The following is a 24,579-nucleotide window of genomic DNA, read 5'->3' as shown; positions in this document are numbered from 1 at the left end:
CTTTAAATAAGAGTGAGTACCAAAAGAAAGGATAAGTTTATACTGAGAAGGAACTAATGAAGACAAAAGACCATCACTTTACCATCTACACCTACACAAGTCTTATTAGGGATAATACAGGACAGTAATACTGCTATCCTGACATAAGTATAGCATATAAAAGCCTTGGAGAAATAACTTACTCATCTGCTATTTCCTCAAAACCCATCTTTCGCTGTCCTATATTCTCTCTGTACTAAGGGCCTTTTTCAAGGGAAAAGAATCTCCTTTGAAATGACAGGCAAAACTAATGGTAAATGCAAGAAACCATTATAATAGCAAAGCATAAGATACCTGATGAGAATAGCAGTCACTTTTATGATAACATTTTGATGATGCAAAGGTAGTAGATTTTATGTTTAGTATTATCAGACAAAGGTCAGAAAGGAGCTATGATAAATATGAAGACAAATAATGGGAGGAAAGCATAAGTAGAAGGTCTTAGAAACAATTTAGGTTATGCAGCAACAAATAAGTAGAATGGCTTTCTTTGAAAATTTTGCCAAATTTTGAAATGTGTTTCAGTTTATTTATTCAACAAATATTTGAGTCTATTATGTGTCAGACCCTATTCTAGGTGTTAAGTGTACAATATGAAAAAGATGAGCAAATCCCCTAATACTAGGGAGAATACATTGGTAGATCACAAAGAACATAAAAGCAAGTGGTATGAGGAAAATTAAAGCAGAACGAAAGGACAGAAAATTATGAAAGCTGCTATTTTTTTCAGAGTAGGGAGAACTTTCTGTGAATGGGACTTGTGAAATAAGGCCTGAATGAAATAGAACCAGTCGTGGAATGATTGAGGAAAGGGACTTCTAATGAAAGCAGACAGAGTGAAGCATGGGAAGGCCTTGAAGCAAAAGTCTACTTGTCATCACTAAGAAACAGCAAGGAGAACATTGTGAATAAAGCGGAGAAGGAGGGAGGTATTGGAGGAGAGGCTGGGAGGTATTGGAGGCAAAATTATGTGCCCTTTGTATAGGCCATGGTAAACATTTGATTTTATTCAAAAGTGTAATAAGTTTTTGAAGAATGTTGAGTTTTATCTTTGTTTTATTTTTAAGAGAACACTGGCTGTTAGCTAGAATACAGATCAATAGCGACAAGAATGGAAGCAGGGAGACCATTTCTTTAGAGACTTTTTCTATAATCGAGGCCAAAGGGGTTGTGACTTTAAATCTGGTGACAGATGTGACATAATGAGGGATATTTGATTCAGAGTATATTCAGATGACTTGCTGATGGGTTGTGTAAGGGAGTTAGAGAAAAGAGAAACCAAGGATTATGCCACATTTTAGGGTTTAACCAATAATCGTGTAAGTGAGGGTGTTATTCACTAGGAAACACCTAGAGGAGGACCTGATTTTCAGGAGAAATTAAAAGTTCAGTGTCAGTCATGTTAAATTTCAGATGCTACTTACATTCCAACTGGCAATATCAAGGAAGTAATTGGCTATAAGAGTCTAGACTTAGAGGGAGAAGTCTAGAGATAGAAATTTTAGAGTTATCACCATGTATTCTGTTTTAAGCTGTGAATTTGGCTATAGTAAGGCCTAAAATATGGTAAGTACTCATTCTTTTTCCTTCCTATATGAAAATAAAAATGCCAGGGTGAACATGAAGAAAGTAGAATTTGAGTTAAGCCTTTGAAGGGTGCATAGAATCCTAACAATCATAATAAAGTGTTAACATAGCCAAGAAATAGGAACTGAGACTCATTTAATGACTGAGGCATGAACTTATAGAGAATTGGTGAAAAATACATCAGGAAACTTACAGGCTATCAACTTGGGATCTATAGATTCAGAGTCTTTTCAAGGTGAATGGTAAACCTTTAAAGGTTTATAGGTGGGAGTCAGTACAATGCAATTCAAGCAATGCTTTTATGAGATAAAAGGTGCAGAATATATTTGAAATATGGAAAAGTAGAAGTTTGATAAACCAGACAAAATTATTATAATAGTCCATCTTTAGCTGAAAAAGATAGAAATACTGTTTTAATTATCAAAGTACATTTCAGAAATACCATTATAAAGAAACAGAATAAAATGCTAGGAAAAGCCTAGTCTTCTATTCAGGAAATTTTATTCTTCTATTTAATAACTATGCTTTAGACAAATTACTGAGAATATTCTAGACCTCAGTTTCTTACTTGTAAATTAAAGCTATGTACAAGATCATCTCTAGTTCATAGTAAAGTATGTATTATTTTATTTTTCTAAGAACTGTATTGTTTAATGAGGTCTGCTTCTGAAACTTTAGAGAGGGTATTTTTCTCTGTGAAAATTCTATTCCTGTTATCACCATAGTTTTAATAATACTCTAAATATTAGATTTTTATGACTGCTATAGTTTGAGGCCTTTCACAAACAAAATAGTCACCAAATATTGCTTTCAGCAGGTTGGATGTTCTTTTTGTGGGAAACTTTTTTGCTTTGTAAATAAAATACCACTGCTTTCTTCCAGAGACATGTGACGCAATCTGGGGGCAATCGTAAATTCAAGTGCACTGAATGTGGAAAAGCCTTCAAGTACAAACACCATCTAAAAGAGCACTTAAGAATCCACAGTGGTAAATATTTGTTTTCTTTTTAGACCTTGAATATCTTACCATATGTGATAATAAGTAGTCTATTGTAATATGATATACACATATGATTAGAAACATTTGGTTTTCTTTTCAGATAAAAACTAAAGAAATTTTCTTGTAAGAAATGGTGTTTTATTGTAGTCTATCTTTAAAGTATATCAAGTTAATATAATCTATGTCCTATTCCAGTCTTCTAGTCAGAATATAACTTGTTTTAAGTATGACCTAATAGTAGGTTAGAAATTTCTAAACATAAAGAGCTATATTTGTATTTCTTTAGAGGCTCTATTGCACAAAAACTGTAAGGAAAACTTAGTAGCATCTCACATTGTACTATGAAATTTGTTTGTCTCCCAGTTAATTTTGATGTTATTTTATACTTGTTTTGTTTACAGAGGAAAGGGAAATTATGGGTATCTGCATATTGCTTATTTTGTGAAAATTACTGTGTTGACATTTATGTTTTACAGACATCATACTGAAAAATAGTTGGGTAGCTTTGTGAAGGGTGGTTGATGATATCTGTATTTTATTTTGGAACTGCATTCTAGAAGTTTCACTGTATTGTTCATTGAGGGCTAAATAATGTTATCACTCAAAAATGCTCAAAGATTCTTATAAAAACATTTTCACACATTAATGTGTCTGGAAAGTAGAGGCTGTCTTTTACAACCTGCCACAGAATCCTATTTATTAGCTCAAATGCTATAAAATAATCTTATCAATAATATATTTATAACCTGCCTTTTTACCAGAGATAATTTGAAGTTGTTGATAAAAGAGATTTAAATAATTCAAGAGAGATTTTGTTTTAATTTTGAAATTGGGGCAGAGGGAAGAAAAGGAAAGAAAGCTTAGAATAAGATTCATGTACAAAAAGAATGTCATATAGTCTTCTTACAGTTGTATAGTTAGATTTCATATCTATAGATGATACAAAATTGGGAAGCATAGATCATAACAAACATTAAAATACAGGTCTAGAAACAAATTGTTATTTAATGACAAAATCTTGCATTGATATTCAAAAATCAGTCTCAATCAAAGTAAGTAGGGAGCTGCTTTCCATAAACCTACAGAAAAAATGTAGGCGTATGGATGGTCAAGAGCTTTATACAATCAAACAGTATGCTGGTTCTTCAAAAGCTAATGCAAATTTAGGCTACATCTTGGAACACAAAACACCCACTGTCGATTTATTATGTATTTATATCTGTCTTAAAATTATTACTGTGAGGCTTATATGCCACTAATACAGCAAGAAATTTGATTTAGAAATATATAAGGAAAATAAGAAAGTAAGAAAGGCATGAGATAAACATGGAGAAAAATGAATGCTATGAAAATCCTATGCATGTGCTGGAGATGGACTGCAAGAGTGTCTGTAAAGAAAAAGAATTGGTTACTAGAAAAAGCACAACTCTTTATTATATTAACTCCATAGAGGAAATTATCTCTTGGATCCTTGGGCATCATAAATAGGAAAAAACAAAATATAATTTGTATCATCTTTAAAAATATCCTTAACCAGTATGTGATTCAGAAAAATGCATTGCTCCAGGATGGCAACTTTGATACAATCTGATGATTCACTATGTTTCAAGGGAAAATTTTCAAGGAGGGCTGCTGTGTCATCCCAGGACTGTTATTACCAATCTGCAAGCTATTTGTTACTAGTTCTTGAGGGGATAAATACAAAAACTGAGAGAAAGCATTTAGAAACTATTATTCCAAGGTATAATATTGTGACAATTTCATTTTACTTTATACAGTATTGGTCCATAGTAGGTTGGAATTTTGAAACAGACAAAAAAAAATGGTCTACCATAGATGGCTTTGAAAGCACTGTTCAGTATATCTAATAATGGATGAACTCCATATCCTTCAGGAATTCTCTCAGTTTTCAAAAGGAATGGAGACTATTCAGTTATCCTCCCTAAAATTACCTGGATTGTTGCTTCTTCTGATACCCATAAAATGATCCCTATGCAGAATGTCATGTGTATAACCTATCACTTGAACTCTATGAAAGCTGAGCTATCATGAGGAGGACACCACGCCTCCACTCAGGTGGGACAACAGAGTACCTGTATATCCTCCACAGAAAATAAATTAGAATTTGTTCCATGGCGTTAGTAATTTTAGCCTGGAAAATTTTTATAACAGATGCAACTAAGCACCCACCTCAGCCATTTTAAAACATCTTAGTATTCTTAGTACATCTGACTTTGAGCAGTGCAGCTTCCTGATATGACTTCCAGGGTTTAGTAGTTGCAAATACTTAGATAAATTAGGTGAGATACTTTAGCTATAAACCAAAAAGCAGTGAAATTAGAAACTAGGGGTTTTCTAACAAATACAGTGACATTGACTTTAGAATAATTGTTCTGCAGACGTTTTTGGCAATGATAAATTCCCAACAATAATAATGATGATAACATTTATTGGACATTTAACAATGTATAGCCATATTGTAGTTATTTGTATTCATTAACTCATACAGCCCTCACAATAAACCTGTGAGATAGGGACTTTCATTTCCTCCTTTTTTTATTGATGAGAAAATGGAGGTTCAGAGAGTTTAATTAACTTGCCCAGAGTCACTCAGCTAGTATATGGCACTAGCTGGAACTTCAAAACCATTGCCTTACCCATTGTGTATCTCAATTTCTCTGTTCGTAAAGATACAAATAATGTATAATATAGATGCTTATTTTCCTAGTATTTCTAGCAAAAGAACAAACATATAGCCCATCTAAAATTGTTATCAAATATTTAAAAATGTTAAAATAGAGATATACTAAAAGAGATCCCTTGTTTTACCCTCACTGGAAATTTTCATCTGATGCATTTTAAGTATCAAATCATATTTCAGGCATCCAATTGGAAAGATATTGATTAAACTGGAGAATTTCCAGAGGTGAGTTAACAAACGGGTAAGGGTTCTAAAAACCATGTCCTGAGGAATAAAGGGAAATTTAAGGATACACATGACAGCTCTTCATCAATTTGTAAGTCTGGCTTATAGAAATAGTTAGACCTGATCAGTGTGACATCAGAAGGGCAAACTAGGGCAGGGAAGCAGACTTTATAAGACAGGTAGTACTCAACCTGTCTCTCAGTAGAATTGCCTTTTTAAAGAAACACTAAAATTTATTGAAACCACATGAAGAGTTCTGCTACCACAACCCAGTGAGGATGTATCTAAATTTATTTACACACCAACACACTGAAACTTGGAAAGGTTAAGAAAATAGTGTGTGACAGAGCCAGGATTTATACCCAAATCCGTGGTCCTCAGCAGAACCAGACCTTATTCCATATAGTTGCCCAGCATGTAGTCACCATTTTTTAATAAAGGAGTGTAAACAGACGGGACAGTGTCAAGGATGATATAAAATAAACTCTTCATTAAAAAGGAGACTACACTAGATCCCTTCCAATTCTAAACTGATTCATCAAATAATCAAATTTCTGAGAAAATTAACTCACTTTTTAAAAACTTTATAATACTAAAATTCCATTACTAGCTTAACTTATATTAACTTTCTCATGCTTTTAACTTTGTTTAAATTCTTAAAAGGAAAGGGAAAGGGGAAAGCTTTTTTTTGGTAGTGGATAAATCAGTACCACCACATTTCAAAATTCTACAAGTAGCCATCCATTCATCTAAATAAAGATATAATGATCATCTTTCCACCATAGTAGATACAAGTAATAAACCACACATAATACCCATAAGTCCCTTTTGTATTGAAACTGATAGTCTATAACCTATACATAATAAATCAGTGAACTATAAATTAAAAATAAAGTGAAAAATTTGGTTTGTATGAAAATATTACATTTAGCTCAGTGCTTCTCAAAATTTCTTGCACGAGCATTCTTAACAGCCAAGAAGTATAAATGCCTTGGAAGGCCTAGGGAAGCAACTTGAGACCTCTGTGAACAAAAATCTTTTTTGACTTTGTATATTTTTCCTAACAGTTCACACAACTGTTGCATTTAAGTGGCAGAATATAATCTGTGTCTTAATGTAAAAATAATGGTTTAATTTGCCATAACTTCTGTCACTAAAATTGAAACTCCAGACTGCTTTGCATACCCACTGGAACATTGCCTGGTGTCTCCAGGATTACAAACATCCCAGTTTAACAAGCTAAAGCTTACAGCACATTATCCTTAATGTAAAGTTTTCTTCCATTGAGAAATATCTTTTCAAGGAAGCTTTATAGATTTGGAAAGGATAATCTTATGATTCATACAATCAAGATTCATACAAAAATTATCCTTGTTAAGTCTTAAGGGTTATTTTACTCTATTTTCTTTCCTCATATTAATTTCTTCTACAGATTGTTAAATGTAGTGAAACAAAATTATATAGGTTTGTGAAACAGGATAAGAAAGAATAACTTGAAAGAGTAGGATGTAATTAGTTGATGTTTATAATTATTGTAGTGTTCAAAGTGATTTGAAGTCTTAAAGGTTAACAGAAATATTTATACAGAGATGTAAAGACTTCCTTATTGGTTAGCACATGTAGTTCAAACTAAGTTTTTACTAGTGATTTTAACATTTATTTCGATCTGAGCTTACAATGATGATTCTAAATAAAATTGTATCCCAAGCATTTATGGTAACCTCTTTTAAAGTTGATAATGGTTGTTTTAGGGAAAATGTAGATTCATAAAAATTTATGAATATAATTTTTTTGTTTAGGAGAGAAGCCATATGAATGCCCAAACTGCAAGAAACGTTTTTCCCATTCTGGTTCCTATAGCTCACACATAAGCAGTAAGAAGTGTATCAGCTTGATGCCTGTGAATGGGCGACCAAGAACAGGACTCAAGACATCTCAGTGTTCCTCACCATCTCTCTCGGCATCACCAGGCAGTCCTACACGACCACAGATACGGCAGAAGATAGAGAATAAGCCCCTACAAGAACAACTTTCTGTAAACCAAATTAAAACTGAACCTGTGGATTATGAATTCAAACCCATAGTGGTTGCTTCAGGAATCAACTGTTCAACCCCTTTACAAAATGGGGTTTTTAGTGGTGGTGGCCCATTACAGGCAACCAGTTCTCCTCAGGGTGTGGTTCAAGCTGTTGTTCTACCAACAGTTGGATTGGTATCTCCCATAAGTATCAATTTAAGTGATATTCAGAATGTACTTAAAGTGGCAGTGGATGGTAATGTAATAAGGCAAGTTTTGGAGAATAATCAAGCCAATCTTGCATCCAAAGAACAAGAAACAATCAATGCTTCATCCATACAACAAGGTGGCCATTCTGTTATTTCAGCCATCAGTCTTCCTTTGGTTGATCAAGATGGGACAACCAAAATTATAATTAACTACAGTCTTGAGCAGCCTAGCCAACTTCAAGTTGTTCCTCAAAATTTAAAAAAGGAAAATCCAGTTCCAATAAACAGTTGCAAAAGTGAAAAATTACCAGAAGATCTTACAGTTAAATCTGAGAAGGACAAAAGCTTTGAAGGAGGAGTGAATGATAGCACTTGCCTTCTGTGTGACGATTGTCCAGGAGATATTAATGCACTTCCAGAATTAAAGCACTATGACCTAAAGCAGCCTGCACAGCCCCCTCCACTCCCTGGCACAGAATCTGACAAACCAGAGTCTTCTGTTTCATCAAGTCCTGGAGATGGCAATTTATCTCCCAGTCAGCCACCTTTAAAGAACCTCTTGTCTCTTCTGAAAGCATATTATGCTTTGAATGCGCAACCAAGTGCTGAAGAGCTCTTAAAAATTGCTGACTCAGTAAACCTACCACTGGATGTAGTAAAAAAGTGGTTTGAAAAGATGCAAGCTGGACAGATTTCAGTGCATTCTTCTGAACCATCCTCTCCTGAACCAGGCAAAGTAAATATCTCTGCAAAGAATGATGATCCACCTCAGTCTACAAATGCAAATGAATCCCAGGACAGCACAATAAATCTTCAAAGTCCTCTGAAGATGACTAACTCTCCAGTTTTACCAGTGGGATCAACTATCAATGGTTCCAGAAGTAGTACATCATCCCCATCACCTCTAAACCTTTCCTCATCCAGAAATACACAGGGTTACTTGTACACGACAGAAGGTGCACAAGAAGAGCCACAAGTAGAACCTCTTGATCTTTCACTACCAAAGCAACAGGGAGAATTATTGGAAAGGTCAACTATCACTAGTGTTTACCAGAACAGTGTTTATTCTGTCCAGGAAGAACCCTTGAATTTGTCTTGCGCAAAAAAGGAGCCACAAAAGGACAGTTGTGTTACAGACTCAGAACCAGTTGTAAATGTAATCCCACCAAGTGCCAACCCCATTAATATTGCTATACCTACAGTCACTGCCCAGTTACCCACAATTGTGGCCATTACTGACCAGAACAGTGTTCCATGCTTGCGAGCACTCGCTGCCAATAAGCAGACTATTCTGATTCCCCAGGTGGCTTACACATACTCAACTACAGTCAGCCCTGCAGTCCAGGAACCATCCTTGAAAGTGATCCAGCCAAATGGAAATCAGGTAAAAAAGACTCTTATCTTGGACTTGTTAGGTAAAATGCATTTTAACTTACTTCAATGAAAAGAAAATATTTTTGAGGTAGCATTGGTTTACAACACTGTATGATTCAGGGGAATAGGTTCATTCTTCACCATTTCACATGCAACACCAAAGTACCCATGGTCCTTTACCATGGACCGTTGGAAATACAGCTGCATAAAAGAGGCTACAAGAGGCAGGCGGTAGGGATAAAAAGGGGGAAGGGGCTCAGTGAATGTTTTTTATAAATATCAGCTCTATAGAGTCAGGCAGTTTGTTACAAATTGTCATTTATGAAAAGAAACAGATAAGTGTCTGCTTTAACTTTTGCGGCAGTATATCTTCAGTTTATTCTTTTACATTTTACTAATCCAAGGTATAATTATCAACTGAAAATTAAAATGTAGTTCTGTGAAAAGTGATTACTAAGTTTCAGCTTAAAACTTGACAATTTGAAGCTAGAAAGAGAAAGGAAAAATTGGAATTCTCACTAAACAGATTTGTTTTTAAAGTTATATTCCAAAAATTAGTAATAGTTTCTGCCTTGATTTTAATCATTAATAAAAGAAAATATGTTCCCACTCACAGGCAAACTTGGCTATAACTTTTTATTTGTTAACACCTCTGTGTACAAAACATTTTAATCAAACAAGGATTAAGTATACAAAGAACTCATATAGTCAATGTACTGATCATTTTATGATCAGTTGAATCGTAATTAATATATCTGAAGAAGTGGAATTGTGAATCTTTATATGCATTTTCCTCTTTAACTTTTCCTCACAATCTATGATAGTTTTAGATAGAGTCATTTTGTGTGACTGTTGTGTTTCATTGTTCAGACTTTTTCTGTATCACTAAACTTAATAACCCTATTTTTCTCATCAATTTCTGATTATATCAAATGAACACTGATTTAGAAATAAATTTTATTTTTTACTCAAATATTGCTATAAGTAGGTGTAGCTAAATAATTATGATCTATTCATATATGTGTTTGTTGCTCTTTTTTACTTTAAATAGTGCTGCCAACTGGGTTTCCTGTCATTGTGATGTCTTAATTTTTTTTCACATGACCAATGAATTCATCCAAAATTATAGTGTATAAGGCACCATACATGCTTTTGAATAATGGAGGAAACATCTAACATTTCATTTAATCATGACTAGATGAAATAAATAACAATGAAAGTAGTTGTTACTTTAGCATCCATTGGCAGCTCACAAATGACCCCTGCAAATGCTCCATCTCTTGTGCTTTAAAAAGTCAGAAGAAATGTGAAAAACTTGTAAACTTTGAGATGATGAGTGGATTTTGAGGATCCACTCAAAAATAAAATGGAAGACTTAAGACATAAGTATCTTAGGGGATCCAATTCTGCTAGAGACTCTCTGCAGGATTATTCTGCCTACACAGAACCTCCTGCCCAGAGTTATCTCCCAACTACCTGCAGAATTTTTTATTCCACTGAAATTCTAAATAATTTATTTCTATTCCTTAGAAAAGTGATAGAGCCAAACCTCTTTTTAAGGAGGCCTTGGAGATTAGTTCTTAGAAATCTGAAGTTTTGGATGATGCAGTTTTAAAGACCACCTTTTAAAAAGTAGAATCTTAGTTTTTGTTTAGTGAAATGCAGCATGAAAACTCAGGTAAATTTGTAGATGTTTTGTAAACACTTTCTGCAAATTTCTCATAAAACAGCGATGCATATGAAACCAAGTAAATCTTGTTACTATATAGTTTATATGCTTTCTGTTTGATGTCCTTTATTTCAGTAACAATTGACCATATGTTTGGGTTTTTTTTTTTTTTTACAGTTGTGACAGTATTTTTTTTAAGACTTATTTTAAATAAATAAATCACCGCCTACCCGGTGGCGCATCAGTTGGGCGCTGGGCTGCGAGGCTGCCCGCAGCCTCTGCAGCGCTGGTTCGATCCCCAGCCACGGCCAGGGTCCCACATGGTGCACAGATCTCTCCTGCCGTGCCCGCTGCTCCCCTCAGCAGTGTATTTTGTCAGTCTGTCTGTTCTGCTCCCTGCTCTGGCTCTGGTGAATTCTCTCACCCTTCTGCACTTCCAACTGTACCCAGTGCTTGTATAAATAAATAAATAAATCTTTTAATAAATAAATAAATAAATGTATCTTTAAAAAAAAAAGATTTATTTATATAAGAACCAGGGTACAGGCCAGATATATGGGAGGGTGAGAGGATTCACCAGAGACAGAGGGGGAACAGAACAGGCAGAATGACCGAAACACACTGCTGAGCAGAGCAGCGGGCGAGACAGGAGAGGTCTGCCGTGCCATGTGGGTTGCTCCGCGGCTAGCTGGGATTGAACTGGCACTGCAGAGGTTGCAGACAGCTTCACAGCGCTGCACTCAACCACCTGCGCCACAAGGGAAGCCCAGTTGTGACTGTATTTACCTCAATTTTTCTACATCAACCCCCACCTATAATCTAGCACCACTCTTGGAAACTTTCTGCAGTGATGAATAGTATGCTTGCTTTGGTTAAATTATTAAAATATAAATCATCGTAGTTCCTTAACCCATGCTTTTATTTATGCCTTTTTTTTATTTTTTAATTTTACACTAAATTACCCTTTTTTCCTTTAGGATGAAAGACAAGATACTAGCTCAGAAGGAGTGTCAAATGTAGAGGATCAGAATGATTCTGATTCTACACCACCCAAAAAGAAAATGCGGAAGACAGAAAATGGAATGTATGCTTGTGATCTGTGTGATAAGATATTCCAAAAAAGTAGCTCATTATTGAGACATAAGTATGAACACACAGGTATGTCAATGTACCTAACAGTTTTTCTATATAAGTGAATGTTGCTTGATTTATACAGTACTTAATAAAAAGGTTAAATTAGTTGTCATTTGAGAAGCAGACCTTTTTTTCTTTCTTTTTGAGTTAACATTGGTTTACAAAACTATGTGTGCACACATGTGTGTGCATGTGCATGTGTGTTTGGTTTTTGAGGTAAAATTGGTTTGTATCATTGTGTGTTAGAGGTATAGGACTTCCCCCTACCACCAAAGCACCCATAGCCTATCCCATAATCCATTGTGTTCCCTTCCCACCTTATTCCTGCTCTTCCTGATCTTTTAGCTTCAATTCTATAGTCAGATTTCTAGGATTAGTCCTTAGTTTGACTTTATCTTACCCTTTAGCAGCACCATCCTATATTTGTCTTTCTCCTTCTAACTTGTTTTGCTTAGCATAATCCCCTCTGGTTGCATCCATGTTGTTACAAATGTCAAGAGCTTATATTATTTTGATAGCTGAATTGTATTCCATTGACTAAATATAGATCAAATATTTCTTATCACTCAACGGTTATTTGTGCACTTAGGTTGTTTCCATAACTTAGCTATTGTAAATAGTGCTGCAATGAACAAAAGAGTGCATATTCCATTTCAAATTAATGTTTTTGTATTCTTCAAGCAGATATTTAGGAGTGGAATTGCTGGGTCATTGGTAGATCCATTTTTAATATTTTGAGAAATCTCCATACTGTTTTCCATAGAGGCTGGACCAGTCTACAATCCCAGCAGTTGTAAGAGGGGTTCCTTTTTCTCCATACCCTCACCAGCATTTATTGTTTGTGTTCTTTTTCACATGGGTCATTCCATGAATGTGAGGTGCTTTCTCATTGTGGTTTTGATACACATTTCCTTGACTATAAATGATGATAAGAATTTTCTCATGTGCCTTTTGGCCATTTGTATATTTTCCTTATAGAAGTCCCTGTTTAGCTCTTCTGCTCATTTTTTGAATGGGTTACTTTGTTTTCTTTTGTTGAGTTGTATGAGTTCTTTGTAGATCTTAGGTATCAGCCCCTTGTTAGTAGAGTGTCCTTTTTTCTTTTATTGACATTTTCTTTCACTGTGCAGCTTTTTAGTTTGATGTAGTTTATATTCTTTTGTTTTCCTTGCTATTGGAGACTAATCCACAAAGATATCTGTCAAGCCAATGTCCTGAAGTGTTTTATGTATGTTTTCTTCTATGCATTTTATGGCTTCAGGTCTTACATTGAAGTCTTTAATCCATTTTGAGTTAATTTTTGTGTGTAATGTAAAATAATGGTCTAGTTTCTTTCTTTCACATGTGACTGTTCAGTTTTTCCAACACCATTTATTGAGACTTTTCTTTCTCCAATGTATATTCTCCTTTGTCATAGATTAGTTTTCCATATATGTGTGGATTCACTGCTGGGCTCTCAGTTCTATTCCATTGGTTTGTGTATCTGTTTTTGTTCTGGTACTACTCTGTTTTGACTATTATAGCTTTGTAGTAGTTTGAAGTCTGGCAGTGTGATGCCATTATTTTTTTGTCAGGATTGCTTTGGATAGTCGTGATCTTTTGTGGTTTCGTATGAATTGTTTATTCTATTTCTTTGAAGAATGCCACTGAAATTTTGATAGGGATTTTATTGAATGTGTATGTTTCTCTGGGTTAGATGGCCATTTTAACAATGTTAATTCTTCCAATCAATGAGCAAGAAATATCTTCCATTTCTTTGTGTCTTCTAATTTCTTTTAACAATGTCTTGTAGTTTTCTTTGTTGTGGTCCTTCACCTCCTTTGTTAAGCTGATGCTTAGTTAATCTTTTCTTATGTAGTTGTAAATGGGATTGTTTCCTTGATTTCTTCTTCTTCTGGCTCATTGTTGCATAAAGGAATGCAACTGATACTTGTATATTGATTTTATAACCTACCACATTATTGAACTGGTTTATTGTTCCAGTTCGTTTTTCAGGGAATCTTTAGGATTCTCTATGTGTTTTACCATGTCACCAGCAAATAATGATAGCTTTATTTCTAATTTCCCAATTTGGATTCTTTTTATATCCATTTCTTGCCTAGTTATTACAGCTGGAACTTCTAGTACTACGCTGAATGGCAGTGGTCAGAGCTGACATTTTTGTAGCAGATCTTAGTGGAAAAGCTTCAGTTTTTCACTGTTGAGAACGATGTTAGCTGTGGGTTTGCCACATATGGGTGTTTATTATGTTGGGGTATGTTCTAACACCAGTTCTAACATCATAAATCAATGTTGAATCTTATGTGCTTTCTCTTCATTTCTTTATGTGATCATATAATTTTTATCTTTTATTGATGTAGTGAATTACATTGATTGCTTTTGGATGTGAGACCATCCTTGCTTCCCTGTTAGAATCCCACTTGGTCACAGAGTATGATCATTCTAATGCATTGTTGAATTTGACTTGCTAAAATTTTGCTAAGGAATTTTGCATCTATGTTCTTTAGAGAAATTGGTCTAAATTTTCTTTGTTTGTGGTATCTTTGTCTGGTTTTGGTATTAGGATAATGTTAGCCTAATAAAATGTGTTTGGAGGTAATCCCTCTTTTTCAGTCATTTGAACAAGTTTGACAACAGTATTAGCTCATCTTTGAAGGTTTGGTAGAACTCACTTTCGAAACTTGGTTCTGGACTTTTGTTTTGGGGAGACTTTTGATTAGTGTTTCAATTTCCTTGCTTATAATTGGTCTAGGTTTTCTGTTTCTTCCCGATTCAGCCTTGGATGGTTGTATATGTCTAAGCTTTGTCTATCTCTTCTAGGTTATTCAGCTTACTAGTGTATAAATGTTCCTACTAGTCTTTTATGAGCCTGTGACTTTCTGAGATGTCTGTTATACTTTCTTTTGTTTCTGATCCTGTTTATTTCATTTTTTTTTCTTTTCTTTACTAACTTTAAGAGTTTATTGTTTATTTTTCAAAGAACCAGCTTTTGATTTCATTAATCTTTTGGACTGCCTTTTTGAAGTTTATCTTTTTTTTCTGCTCTAATTTTTATTACATCCTTCATTCTACCACCTTTTGATTTAGTTTGTTCATCTTTTTCATGTTTTTTAAGGTGATAGATAACGTTATTTATCTGAGCTTGTTCTTGTTTCCTGATGTGAAACATATTACTATATACTTCCCTCTTAGTACTGCATTGGCTATGTCCAGAAATTTTAAAAGGTTGTGTGTCCACATCATCATTTTTTTAATTTCTCTTTGATTTCCTCATTAAACCAATGGTGACTTGTTGCTATTGTTTAGTCTCCACATGTTAGAGGTTTTTCCTGCCTTCATTTTGTGTTTGATTTCTAGTTGATAGCATTTTGGTCAAAAAAGATATTTGGTATAATTTCAGTCTTGATGAATTTCTTGATAACTTAATCTAGTATTTAGTCAATCCTAGAGAATACCCCGTGTGTACTTGAGAAGATTGTATATTCAGCTTTTGGGAGGTGCAGTGCCCTATATATGTATCTTAAGTCCAGGTGATCTAAATCTATTTTTAAGACTATTTTGTCCTTATTTATTTTCTCTCTAGTTGACCTGTCCTTTGGTGAAAGTAGGTGTTGAAATTCCCAGCCACTCAAGTGTTTTTCGCCAATGTCTGTTTTCAGGTTGATTAGTAATTGTCTTATGTATTTTGATGTTCCTTTATTTGGTGCATTGTATTAATAAATATTATATCTTACTGATGTATTATTCCCTCAATGATCATCCCTGTCTCTTGTTATCTTTCTTAGCTAGAAACCTAATTTATCTGATATAAGTATGCCTTTTCCTGCTTCCCTTGGGTCCCATTTACTCATATGATTGTTTTTCATACTGTACTATGAACCTGTGTTTATTTTTGGAATTGAAGTACATTTCCTGGAGACAGCAAAAGGTTGTATTTTATATATCCAAAAGGGCAGATTTGTTAGAGAAAAATAGGAAGGTGAAGGCAACATTTGCAGAATCACAAGCAGGCCAAATAAGTTGCATTTAAAAGGAAAGGGTTTGTTAAAAGAGATGCCTGGCGGGCAGCCTTGGGATCTGAGATGTCTGGATTCTATTTTCTAGTCCAACCAGACACTCTGTCTTTTAATTGGTGTGTTCAGTCTGCTTATATTTAGAGTGAGTAGTGATATATGAAAGTCTTGCTACTGTCATTCTGTCACTAAGTTTGTGGTTCTAGTTATTTCCTTGTTCAGTTTTTTGTAGATATTCTTTCTTCGATTTAGAAATGAGAACTCCTTTCAATATTTCAGTGGTAGGCAGGAGTTTAATGTTGGCAAACTCCTTCAGTTTCTGTTTGAGAAAGCCTTTATTTCTCCCTCATAGCTAAAGGAGAACATAGCAGGAAAGAATATTTTGGGCTATTTTTAACTTCAAGTATTTTTCTCATACCATTCCATTCTCTCCGTGCCTGTTGTACTTCTTCAGATAAGTCAAATGTAAGTCTGATAAGGTTTCCTTTGTAAGTTATCTGCTTCTTCCCCTTTTTCAACTTCAGTATTCTTTCTTTGTTTCAAATTCTTGGAAGTTTCACTACTTTGTATTTTGGTGTAAGTCTCATACTGTTTCAGTACCCTCTTGTTCTTTTAGCTTCATGGACTTGTATGTTAGTTCTTTGTTCAGGTTTGGGAAGTTTTCCTCTATAACACATTTCCTCATGGAGTAGGATAATTCTCAAGTGTTTCTTCAATATTTTTTTCTTTGTATTCTTTTCCCCCTAGATTTTTTGTACATTATCATCTTGAAGGTCACTTATTTGCTTTTCCATTTGGTCTGTTCTACTTATTTAACTTTTTCCAGAACTTTTTAGCCCCTCTATTGATCTTTTTACATCCTGCGTCTTGATTACTTTCTATTGAAAGCTTAAATTTAGATCTGTTCATAAATTTTACTTCTTAACATATTCATTTGTTTTTCTGAGTTTTCTTGTGTATCTTTTATCAGGTTTTCTGAATTTTCTTCCATTTTCATGGCAATTTTGAACTCTGTATTTGATAGGAAGAAAGATCTTCCATGTCTTTACAATTGGGTTCTAGACATTTGTTCTCTGTAGTGTTTTTCCATTCCCCCCCCCCCATTATTTACTTTCTAAATATTAAGGGTATGGAACTTCCACTTTTCCAGTAGATGGCACTGTATGTCAGGGAGATCTAATCTGTACCCGGGTCTTCAGTGAGGCATGGGGGGACCCTGGAGATGTCATTTGTTGGTGGAAGTGTGTTCATTGATTGGCTTTTGCCTGTAACAGCTGCTAGTCTTCCTATCTGGGTTTCAGATTCATGTCCCTAAGGTCAGTGGGCTGGGCTTTTTGTGCAACCCCAACACATTCCAACACAGCTCTACTCTACCTATTTCTCTAGGGAAAAGGGGTGGGGGTCATGCCTTTCTGAGCTTTGTCTTCCTCACTGGAGGGGGGGTTCATATCTCCCCTACCTATTCCAGTACTCTTACATATATATCCCATAGTTAGATCATTAGCAGTCAGTTTTGCTCTTTCTGGGATGGGTAGTAACCATTGTTCCCACTGTGGCAGCTGCCTCTTTCCCCACTCACCTCCTTGTTTTGCTCAGAAATGAATTTCCTCCATGTCTCTTCTTGTACTCAGTCAGTATCGGTCCCGGTGATTGTGAGATACTTCAGTCCCCCACACCCCCAGCTCACACCCCCCACACACCCCCCCCCCACACACACACATATCATGGGATTCTCTGAGTCCAGTACCTATCTGGATTTCTTATTAATTTATTCTTCCCAGGTCAAAGCAGGGAACTTACTCTGATGCCAAATTCCCCAAGTCACTTCTGATGTTTTCCTAAAAGTTAAATTGTATTTTTTTTTTTATTGCGGTGACAACACTGTTCAGCAGAACTCCCTACGTTAAGGTCAATCCAATGATCAAATCACTTTATGATGAGTCCTTTCTATTAAACTGTGAATCACATTAAGATTTGATATTTGCATTATAATTGCTGACAATTAGACCATCTGGATTTAGCATTTGACTAATGGTAAATATATGAGACAGTCACAGCATATTTATTGGTTTGATAATCTTTTGTCACATGGATCCACAGTTTTTCTTTCATAAAATGTAGAAATGTTTCTTTAGTCTTTCTTCATGTATCCTTTCATACAAGTAGTAGTTGTTGAATTGGGTAAAAGCCAGACTGTAACCATGGGTCCTAGAAAGCAGATTGAAAAAGAAATTTCAATTCAATTTAAATAAGAAATTATCAAAAAGTACAAAGGTGGTGTCAAAGTTAGTGAATTGCTGCAAGAATTTGGTTTTTCCTCCCCACTCCTTTAGCAAATCCAAAGTAATTTTAAAATAACCTTTTCCAATTTAACTTACTTTTAAATTTCATCTTTTTAATGTCAGTAAAAAAAATTCAATATTTTTTTCATTGTATAAACCACAGTCTTATATAAGTTTAGTTACATGCTGAAATTTTCAAAATATGCCATCTTAAAATGAATTCTACATCTCAATATTATGGGGTTAACGTGATACTTTCACTAAACTGCCTATAATAGTATGACATATCATAAAGTAAGGATCTACTGTATATTATTTAGGATTTTAGGTTCCTATCTCTGAGCCTGATAGCTTTTGAATAATGAATCTGTAACTCTTTTCACAACCTGAGGTGTCCCAAAACCTTATGAGGATTTTATTTTTTTAATAACATCAATTTATCTCATAGCCATGGTCTTATTTTTCAGGTAAAAGGCCTCACGAGTGTGGAATTTGTAAAAAGGCATTTAAACACAAGCATCATTTGATTGAACATATGAGATTACATTCTGGAGAAAAACCCTATCAATGTGACAAATGTGGAAAGCGTTTCTCACACTCTGGATCTTATTCTCAACACATGAATCATCGCTATTCCTATTGTAAGAGAGAAGCCGAGGAACGTGACAGTACAGAGCAGGAAGAGGCAGGACCAGAAGTCCTCATGAGTGACCATGTTGATGCTAGGGCATCTCCCTCACAGGTCGATTCAGACGAAAGAGAGAGTTTGACAAGGGAAGAAGATGAAGACAGTGAAAAAGAAGAGGAGGAAGAGGAGGACAAGGAAATGGAAGAACTGCAGCAAGAAAAAGAATGTGAAAAACCACAAGGGGATGAAGAAGAGGAGGAGGAGGAGGAGGAGGAAGAGGAAGGGATGGAGGGAGAAGAGGGAGAAGAGGCAGAGAAGGAGAGAGAAGGAGCAAAAACTGAAGGTCTAGTGAAGGATGATGGCGCTGTGGATCAAGAGAGCAGCTTGGAACAAAAAGTAAGCGAGAATAGTGAGCAAGTGTTTGAAGAAAAAACAAATGAAGACTAATAGTTTTTCTAGAAGGAAAATAAATTCTAATTGGTAATGAAGTATGATCTATATTATACATGCTTTTCATGGAAACACAGTAACCTGTATACTGTGATTTCTGTTCACTACTGTGTAAAGTAAAAATTTAAAATACAAAATACAAAAAAAAAAACACAAAAAAACAAAAAACACACACACAAAAAAAATATCCGGGTGTGCCTGAACCTCCAACCTAGTAATTTTTCATGCATTTTTCAAGGTTAGGAACAAGTTTATATCATGAAGCAGATTAGAAAACTTTAATAAAGACTCAGAAAGCAAAGATTTAATAGGTTAAAGGAAACTGATTAACTAGATAAGCATCTGGCATTGTTTCATTTTATCAGTATTATCATTCATGTCAGTTTATTCCTAAACTGTACAATTGGGAGAAATTTTATAATTTTTTATTGGTAAACATATGCTAAATCCGCTTCAGTATTTTATTATGTTTTTTAAAATGAGAGAACTTCTGCACTACAAAATTCCCTTCACAGAGAAGTATAATGCAGTTCCAAACCGTGCTAACTACCTTTTATAAATTCAGTCTAGAAGGTAGTAATTTCTAATATTTAGATGTCATAGTAGAGCTTATTATCATTTTAAGTGTATTGCTAGCCTTAAGAAAGCAGCTGATACAAGAACTGAAGTTTTTTACTCATGTGGTTAAAAATAGAGTTCAAAAGATTGTCATTGAGTTCTGATTGCAGGGACTAACAGTGTTAATACTGGTAAGGACAGCAGAGTCGTCAGAATCGGTGTCTGTAATTGTGTTTGAGTATGTGGTGACAAATATGAAGGACATGATATGAAGCTTTGTATCTCCTTTGGCCTTAAGCAAGACCTGTGTGCTGTAAGTGCCATTTATCAGTATTTTCAAGGATCTAACTCGCCTTCGTTCAATGTGTGGCCTACAATAACTAGCATTTGTTGATTAGTTTGTTGTGTCAAAATTCCAAAATAAAATTTAAAACCACTGACTCTGTCAGAGAAACCAAAACACTGAGACATTTAATCCTTTAATTCCTCAGTATTCATTTTGCTTTTATTGACTTTTAAAATTTCTCTACAGAAATGAAAGGGAAATTTTCTAATCTGCTTTAACCATGTATTTGCATTTCAGACATGGACATGCCATTGTTATTTGGCTCATAACTGTTTCCAAATGTTAGTTATTATGGACCCAGTTTATTAACAACATTAGCTGATTTTTACCTATCAGTATTATTTTATTTCTTTTAGTTTATAGATCTGTGCAACATTTTGTACTGTATGTCTTCAAACCTGGCAGTATTAATACCCTTCTTACTGACATATGTACTTTTAGTTTTAGAAAACTTTTATATTTATGTGTCTTATTTTTATATTTCTTTATTTATTACACAGTGTAGTGTATAATACTGTAGTTTGTATTAATACAATAATATATTTTAGTATGAAAATTTGGAAAGTTGATAAGATTTAAAGTAGAGATGCAATTGGTTCTCTTGAATTGAGATTTGATTTAACAGTGTTATGTTAACATTTATACTTGCCTTGGACTGTAGAACAGAATTTAAATGGGAATGTATTAGTTTTACAACTACAATCAAGTCATTTTACCTTTACCCAGTTTTTAATATAAAACTCAAATTTTCAAATTCACTGTGTGACTAATAGCATGATGCTCTGCAGTTTTATTGAGATTAGCTTAACCATAAAATTCATTTCCTTATTAGTAAGCCAAATTAGGATAACCTTATATAAGTGTTGGGAACAATGTTTAACATTTTGTGCCAATTTGTTCCTGTATTCATGTATGTAAGTTACAAATCTGACTCTTCATTTTTAAGTTCCTTGTTACACCATGGTCATTTTCTAGTTTTTTACCAGACTCCCCCATCTCACAATAAAATGCATCAACAAGCCTGAACTTCTGTCATTCTTTTAATATTCATCAAGATTTTCTTTGGAAAACTCTCATGAAATGATGTATTACACTGTCATCCTACACTTGTCTTATCTCAGGCTGAGTTTTAGTTGGAAAACTAAATGTTTTAAATATTCACCACTAAATTATGGATTTTCCTGTGGCTAAATGTTTCTGAGAAGGTCAGAATTGGTAATTAAAGATTTCTAACAGGTTGCTTCCTCTTCCTGAAACTTTTAACCTTCCCTCTTGATCCCATCACTCCTAATCCTTCACCCAAAACTCAGCCCTGTACCTCAAGGAAGCTTGGATTTAGATGCTCTCCTTCTGTTTCATAGCTCCTTGTAGCTTCTTTCCATAGCTCTAATGCAATTATATTCTTTCCCCACAAAAAACCATGTCTGTCATACTTATTCCAGATCCACCACTATCCTAGTGGAGAGCCTGAAACTAATAAATGCAACCGATTTTGTTGAATGAAAATATAATTTGCATAACAACAGAACTCATACTACTCTTTATCCTTCTAATCCCAAGCTATGTGTGTTGAATGACTCCAGCAATTGATTTTTTTTTTATTTAGGCTCTATTAAATGGATGTAAGTGACAAATAGAAAGTCGTACCTTCTTTTTATCACCTTACTATTTGGATTTGAGAATGTCTAGGTACTTTCCTATTGCTTATCCTCATGAGATATGACGCAGGCATTCAAGGCCTTTCGATACAACTGCCTCCAATAAGATAGGCCCAGTCCTAATACACTGTTTTTAGGATGCACTTCCCTTTCTAGGACCTCATATTCCTACATGCTCATTAGTATCATGTTGCTTTATTTATCTCTTCTGTTACTGAGAACAGCTATCCAAGAAACAACTTCACAATATTTAAGAAATAAGAATAACCCTTCTTAGGAAGATTTCATATTCTAATCACTATAATAGGAAGCTCAAGTAAGGCAGTGCTTAATACATATGGATAAATGGCTAATGGAGGAATCTAGATATTATCAGAATTTTTGATAAGGTACACATGTAAACCCTACCAAGTATTCCCTCAGATCACCTAGCAGCAGTGCCATATGTTATTTACTTGTACCATGCACTGTAAATCAAAATTTTCACAAATCCCCCACAAAATAGAAAGACAGTGTGCCCATGACCACATATATAGAAAGTAGCAAAATAAGAATTGAACACAAGCATACATTGTACCAGTATCCATGTTCTTCACTGGCCTAATATCACTATCTACATTTAAACTCAAACTCAGTACAAAACACAAAGCAAAAACAGACAATTATAAATCAAAGACATACTGCAGGGGAGGAGGAGAGAGAGGAATCAGGGAGGGAGGGAAGGGCACAGAGGACTGTGGTGATGGTGCACGGGTGCCTTGGGGAAGGTAATCCTATGGGGACTCAGTCTGAGGGGGAAGCAAATATTGTTTAAAAATAAAAAAAAAAACAGTAAAAAGTAAAGGTAAAAAAAATTAAAAACTCAAACTCAGCCTTAAAGAATGAGTGTCAAATGTCAGTAGGGTATTGGTATAACATGGTTAAAAAAAAGGGACGTGAGATTTTTCAAATGTGTGCAGACTTAACATTAAAAATATAAACTTAGAACAGATTTCTACTCTTTAAGATCAATAAGGATATATTAGCACAATCAATGAATTTTGTCTCTGAAAATAAAAATAATACTTCACTCTAGTGGACCAAATATCAATACATTCCATTCAATAACAGCAGATTACACATTCTTAACAACATGTGGAATATTAATAGAGACCATACTATGGGCCATTAAATCTCAAAACTCAAAAAGAATTACAATGTGGTTTACTTGACTACAAGTGTTAAATTAAAAATTAATTTAACAAATTGTTGGAAATTAGACCATAGATAAAAAAATACAATTATAAAATAAAATGAATTAAATCAGAGGACATCATATCAAAGTTTTAGTGAGCAACAAAAGCAGTAATTATAAGAATATGTATAACATTAAATGCTTATTTAGAAAAGAGCAGAAGACTCCACCTTAAGAAACTTGAAATTGTATAACACTAAGCCAAGCATAAAGGAGGCACTGGTAGCAAAAAGAAAAATCAATGGCATATAAAGCAGAAAAACAGGGCTTCCCTGGTGGTGCAAGGGGTTAAGCACATCTTGTGAAGCTATCTGCAGCCTCTGCAGCTGAAGTTCAATCCCTGGCCAGCCAGGGAGCTACCCACATGGCAAAGCAGACCTCTCCTGCCTCACCCGCCGCTCCCCTCAGCAGTGTATTTCAGTCAATCCACCTGTTCTGCTCCCCACTCTGTCTCTGGTGAATCCTCTCACCCCCACACCTCTGGCCTGTATCCCAATTCTTACATGCATAAACAAATCTTTAAAAAAAGAAAAAACAATAAATGAAATCAGAATCTGATTCTTTGAAAAAAAAATGAAATTGATAAATCTCTAGCCAGATCAAAGGAAAAAAAGAGAAGGGGTGTAAATTACCAATGTCAAGGATGAAAGAAGACACATTGTTACCAATCCTACAGATTAAATTGATAAATATTAGGACCTTTATGCCAGGGAATTTAAAAACTTTGATGAAAATGATGTTTATTGAAAAATGCAAAGTACCAAAACTCTAGACTATCAAAGCGCTAAAGAAAAACAGGTAACCTGAATATCCAATAGTAAAGAAACAAAATGTCTAGTTTATGACAAAGAAAGCTCCAGACTCAGATAACTTCACTGGTAAGTTATACCAGACATTTGGGGAAAATACTCTACCAACTCTACGCAAATATTCAGAAAGTGGAAAAGAGACAGCATTTCCAACCTTAGACTGCAAAATCAGCATTAATCTTTTACTAAAACCAGATATTGACAGTACGAGAAACAAAAATTATACGCTAATGTCTCTTATAGATATGTATACAAGACCTTAACAAATATAAAAAACTGTGAATAGGATATCAAAAGGAAAGTACATCATGACCAAGTGGAATTTAGTCCAGGTTGGTTTAGCATTCAAAAATCAATTAATGTAATGCATCATATTTACAGAGCTAAAAGAAAAGTCACACAATCATCTCAGTAAGGATAGAGAAGCATCCAACAAAACTCAAAACCAAGTCATAAAAATTCTCAGCAGCCTGGAACGAAGGAAATTTCCTCAACCAGATAAAGGGCATCTACAAAGAAAATTCTATAGTTAATATACTCAATTGTGAAAATGAAATACTTTCCTCCAAAAATTAGGAACAAGGCAAAAACATTTGCTGCCACACTTTGTTAAACAACACTGGGGATCCCAACAAATGAAACACGA

The 24,579-nt window shown here is 34.6% G+C and overlaps 1 protein-coding gene across 7 annotated transcripts in view; it reads left to right on the top strand.

Annotated features, from left to right (window-relative positions):
• ZEB1 (zinc finger E-box binding homeobox 1) overlaps positions 1 to 21,889 on the top strand; it is a 144,878-nt gene extending 122,989 nt beyond the window's left edge. For all 7 annotated transcript variants that reach the window (XM_054695036.1, XM_054695032.1, XM_054695034.1 and 4 more), the window contains 4 exons: positions 2,509 to 2,614; positions 7,352 to 9,162; positions 11,799 to 11,979; positions 18,718 to 21,889. In XM_054695036.1, coding sequence (XP_054551011.1) covers positions 2,509 to 2,614; positions 7,352 to 9,162; positions 11,799 to 11,979; positions 18,718 to 19,325 — 2,706 coding nt within the window. In that variant the 3' untranslated portion in view covers positions 19,326 to 21,889. The remainder of the gene's footprint in view (positions 1 to 2,508; positions 2,615 to 7,351; positions 9,163 to 11,798; positions 11,980 to 18,717) is intronic.
• Positions 21,890 to 24,579: the final 2,690 nt, after the last annotated feature.

This window comes from Talpa occidentalis, unplaced genomic scaffold, assembly GCF_014898055.3.
Source record: "Talpa occidentalis isolate TD23 unplaced genomic scaffold, MPIMG_talOcc4v2.1 talOcc4.14, whole genome shotgun sequence".
NCBI classification, from domain to species: domain Eukaryota; kingdom Metazoa; phylum Chordata; class Mammalia; order Eulipotyphla; family Talpidae; genus Talpa; species Talpa occidentalis.
This window is presented reverse-complemented; position numbering and strand designations above follow the sequence as displayed.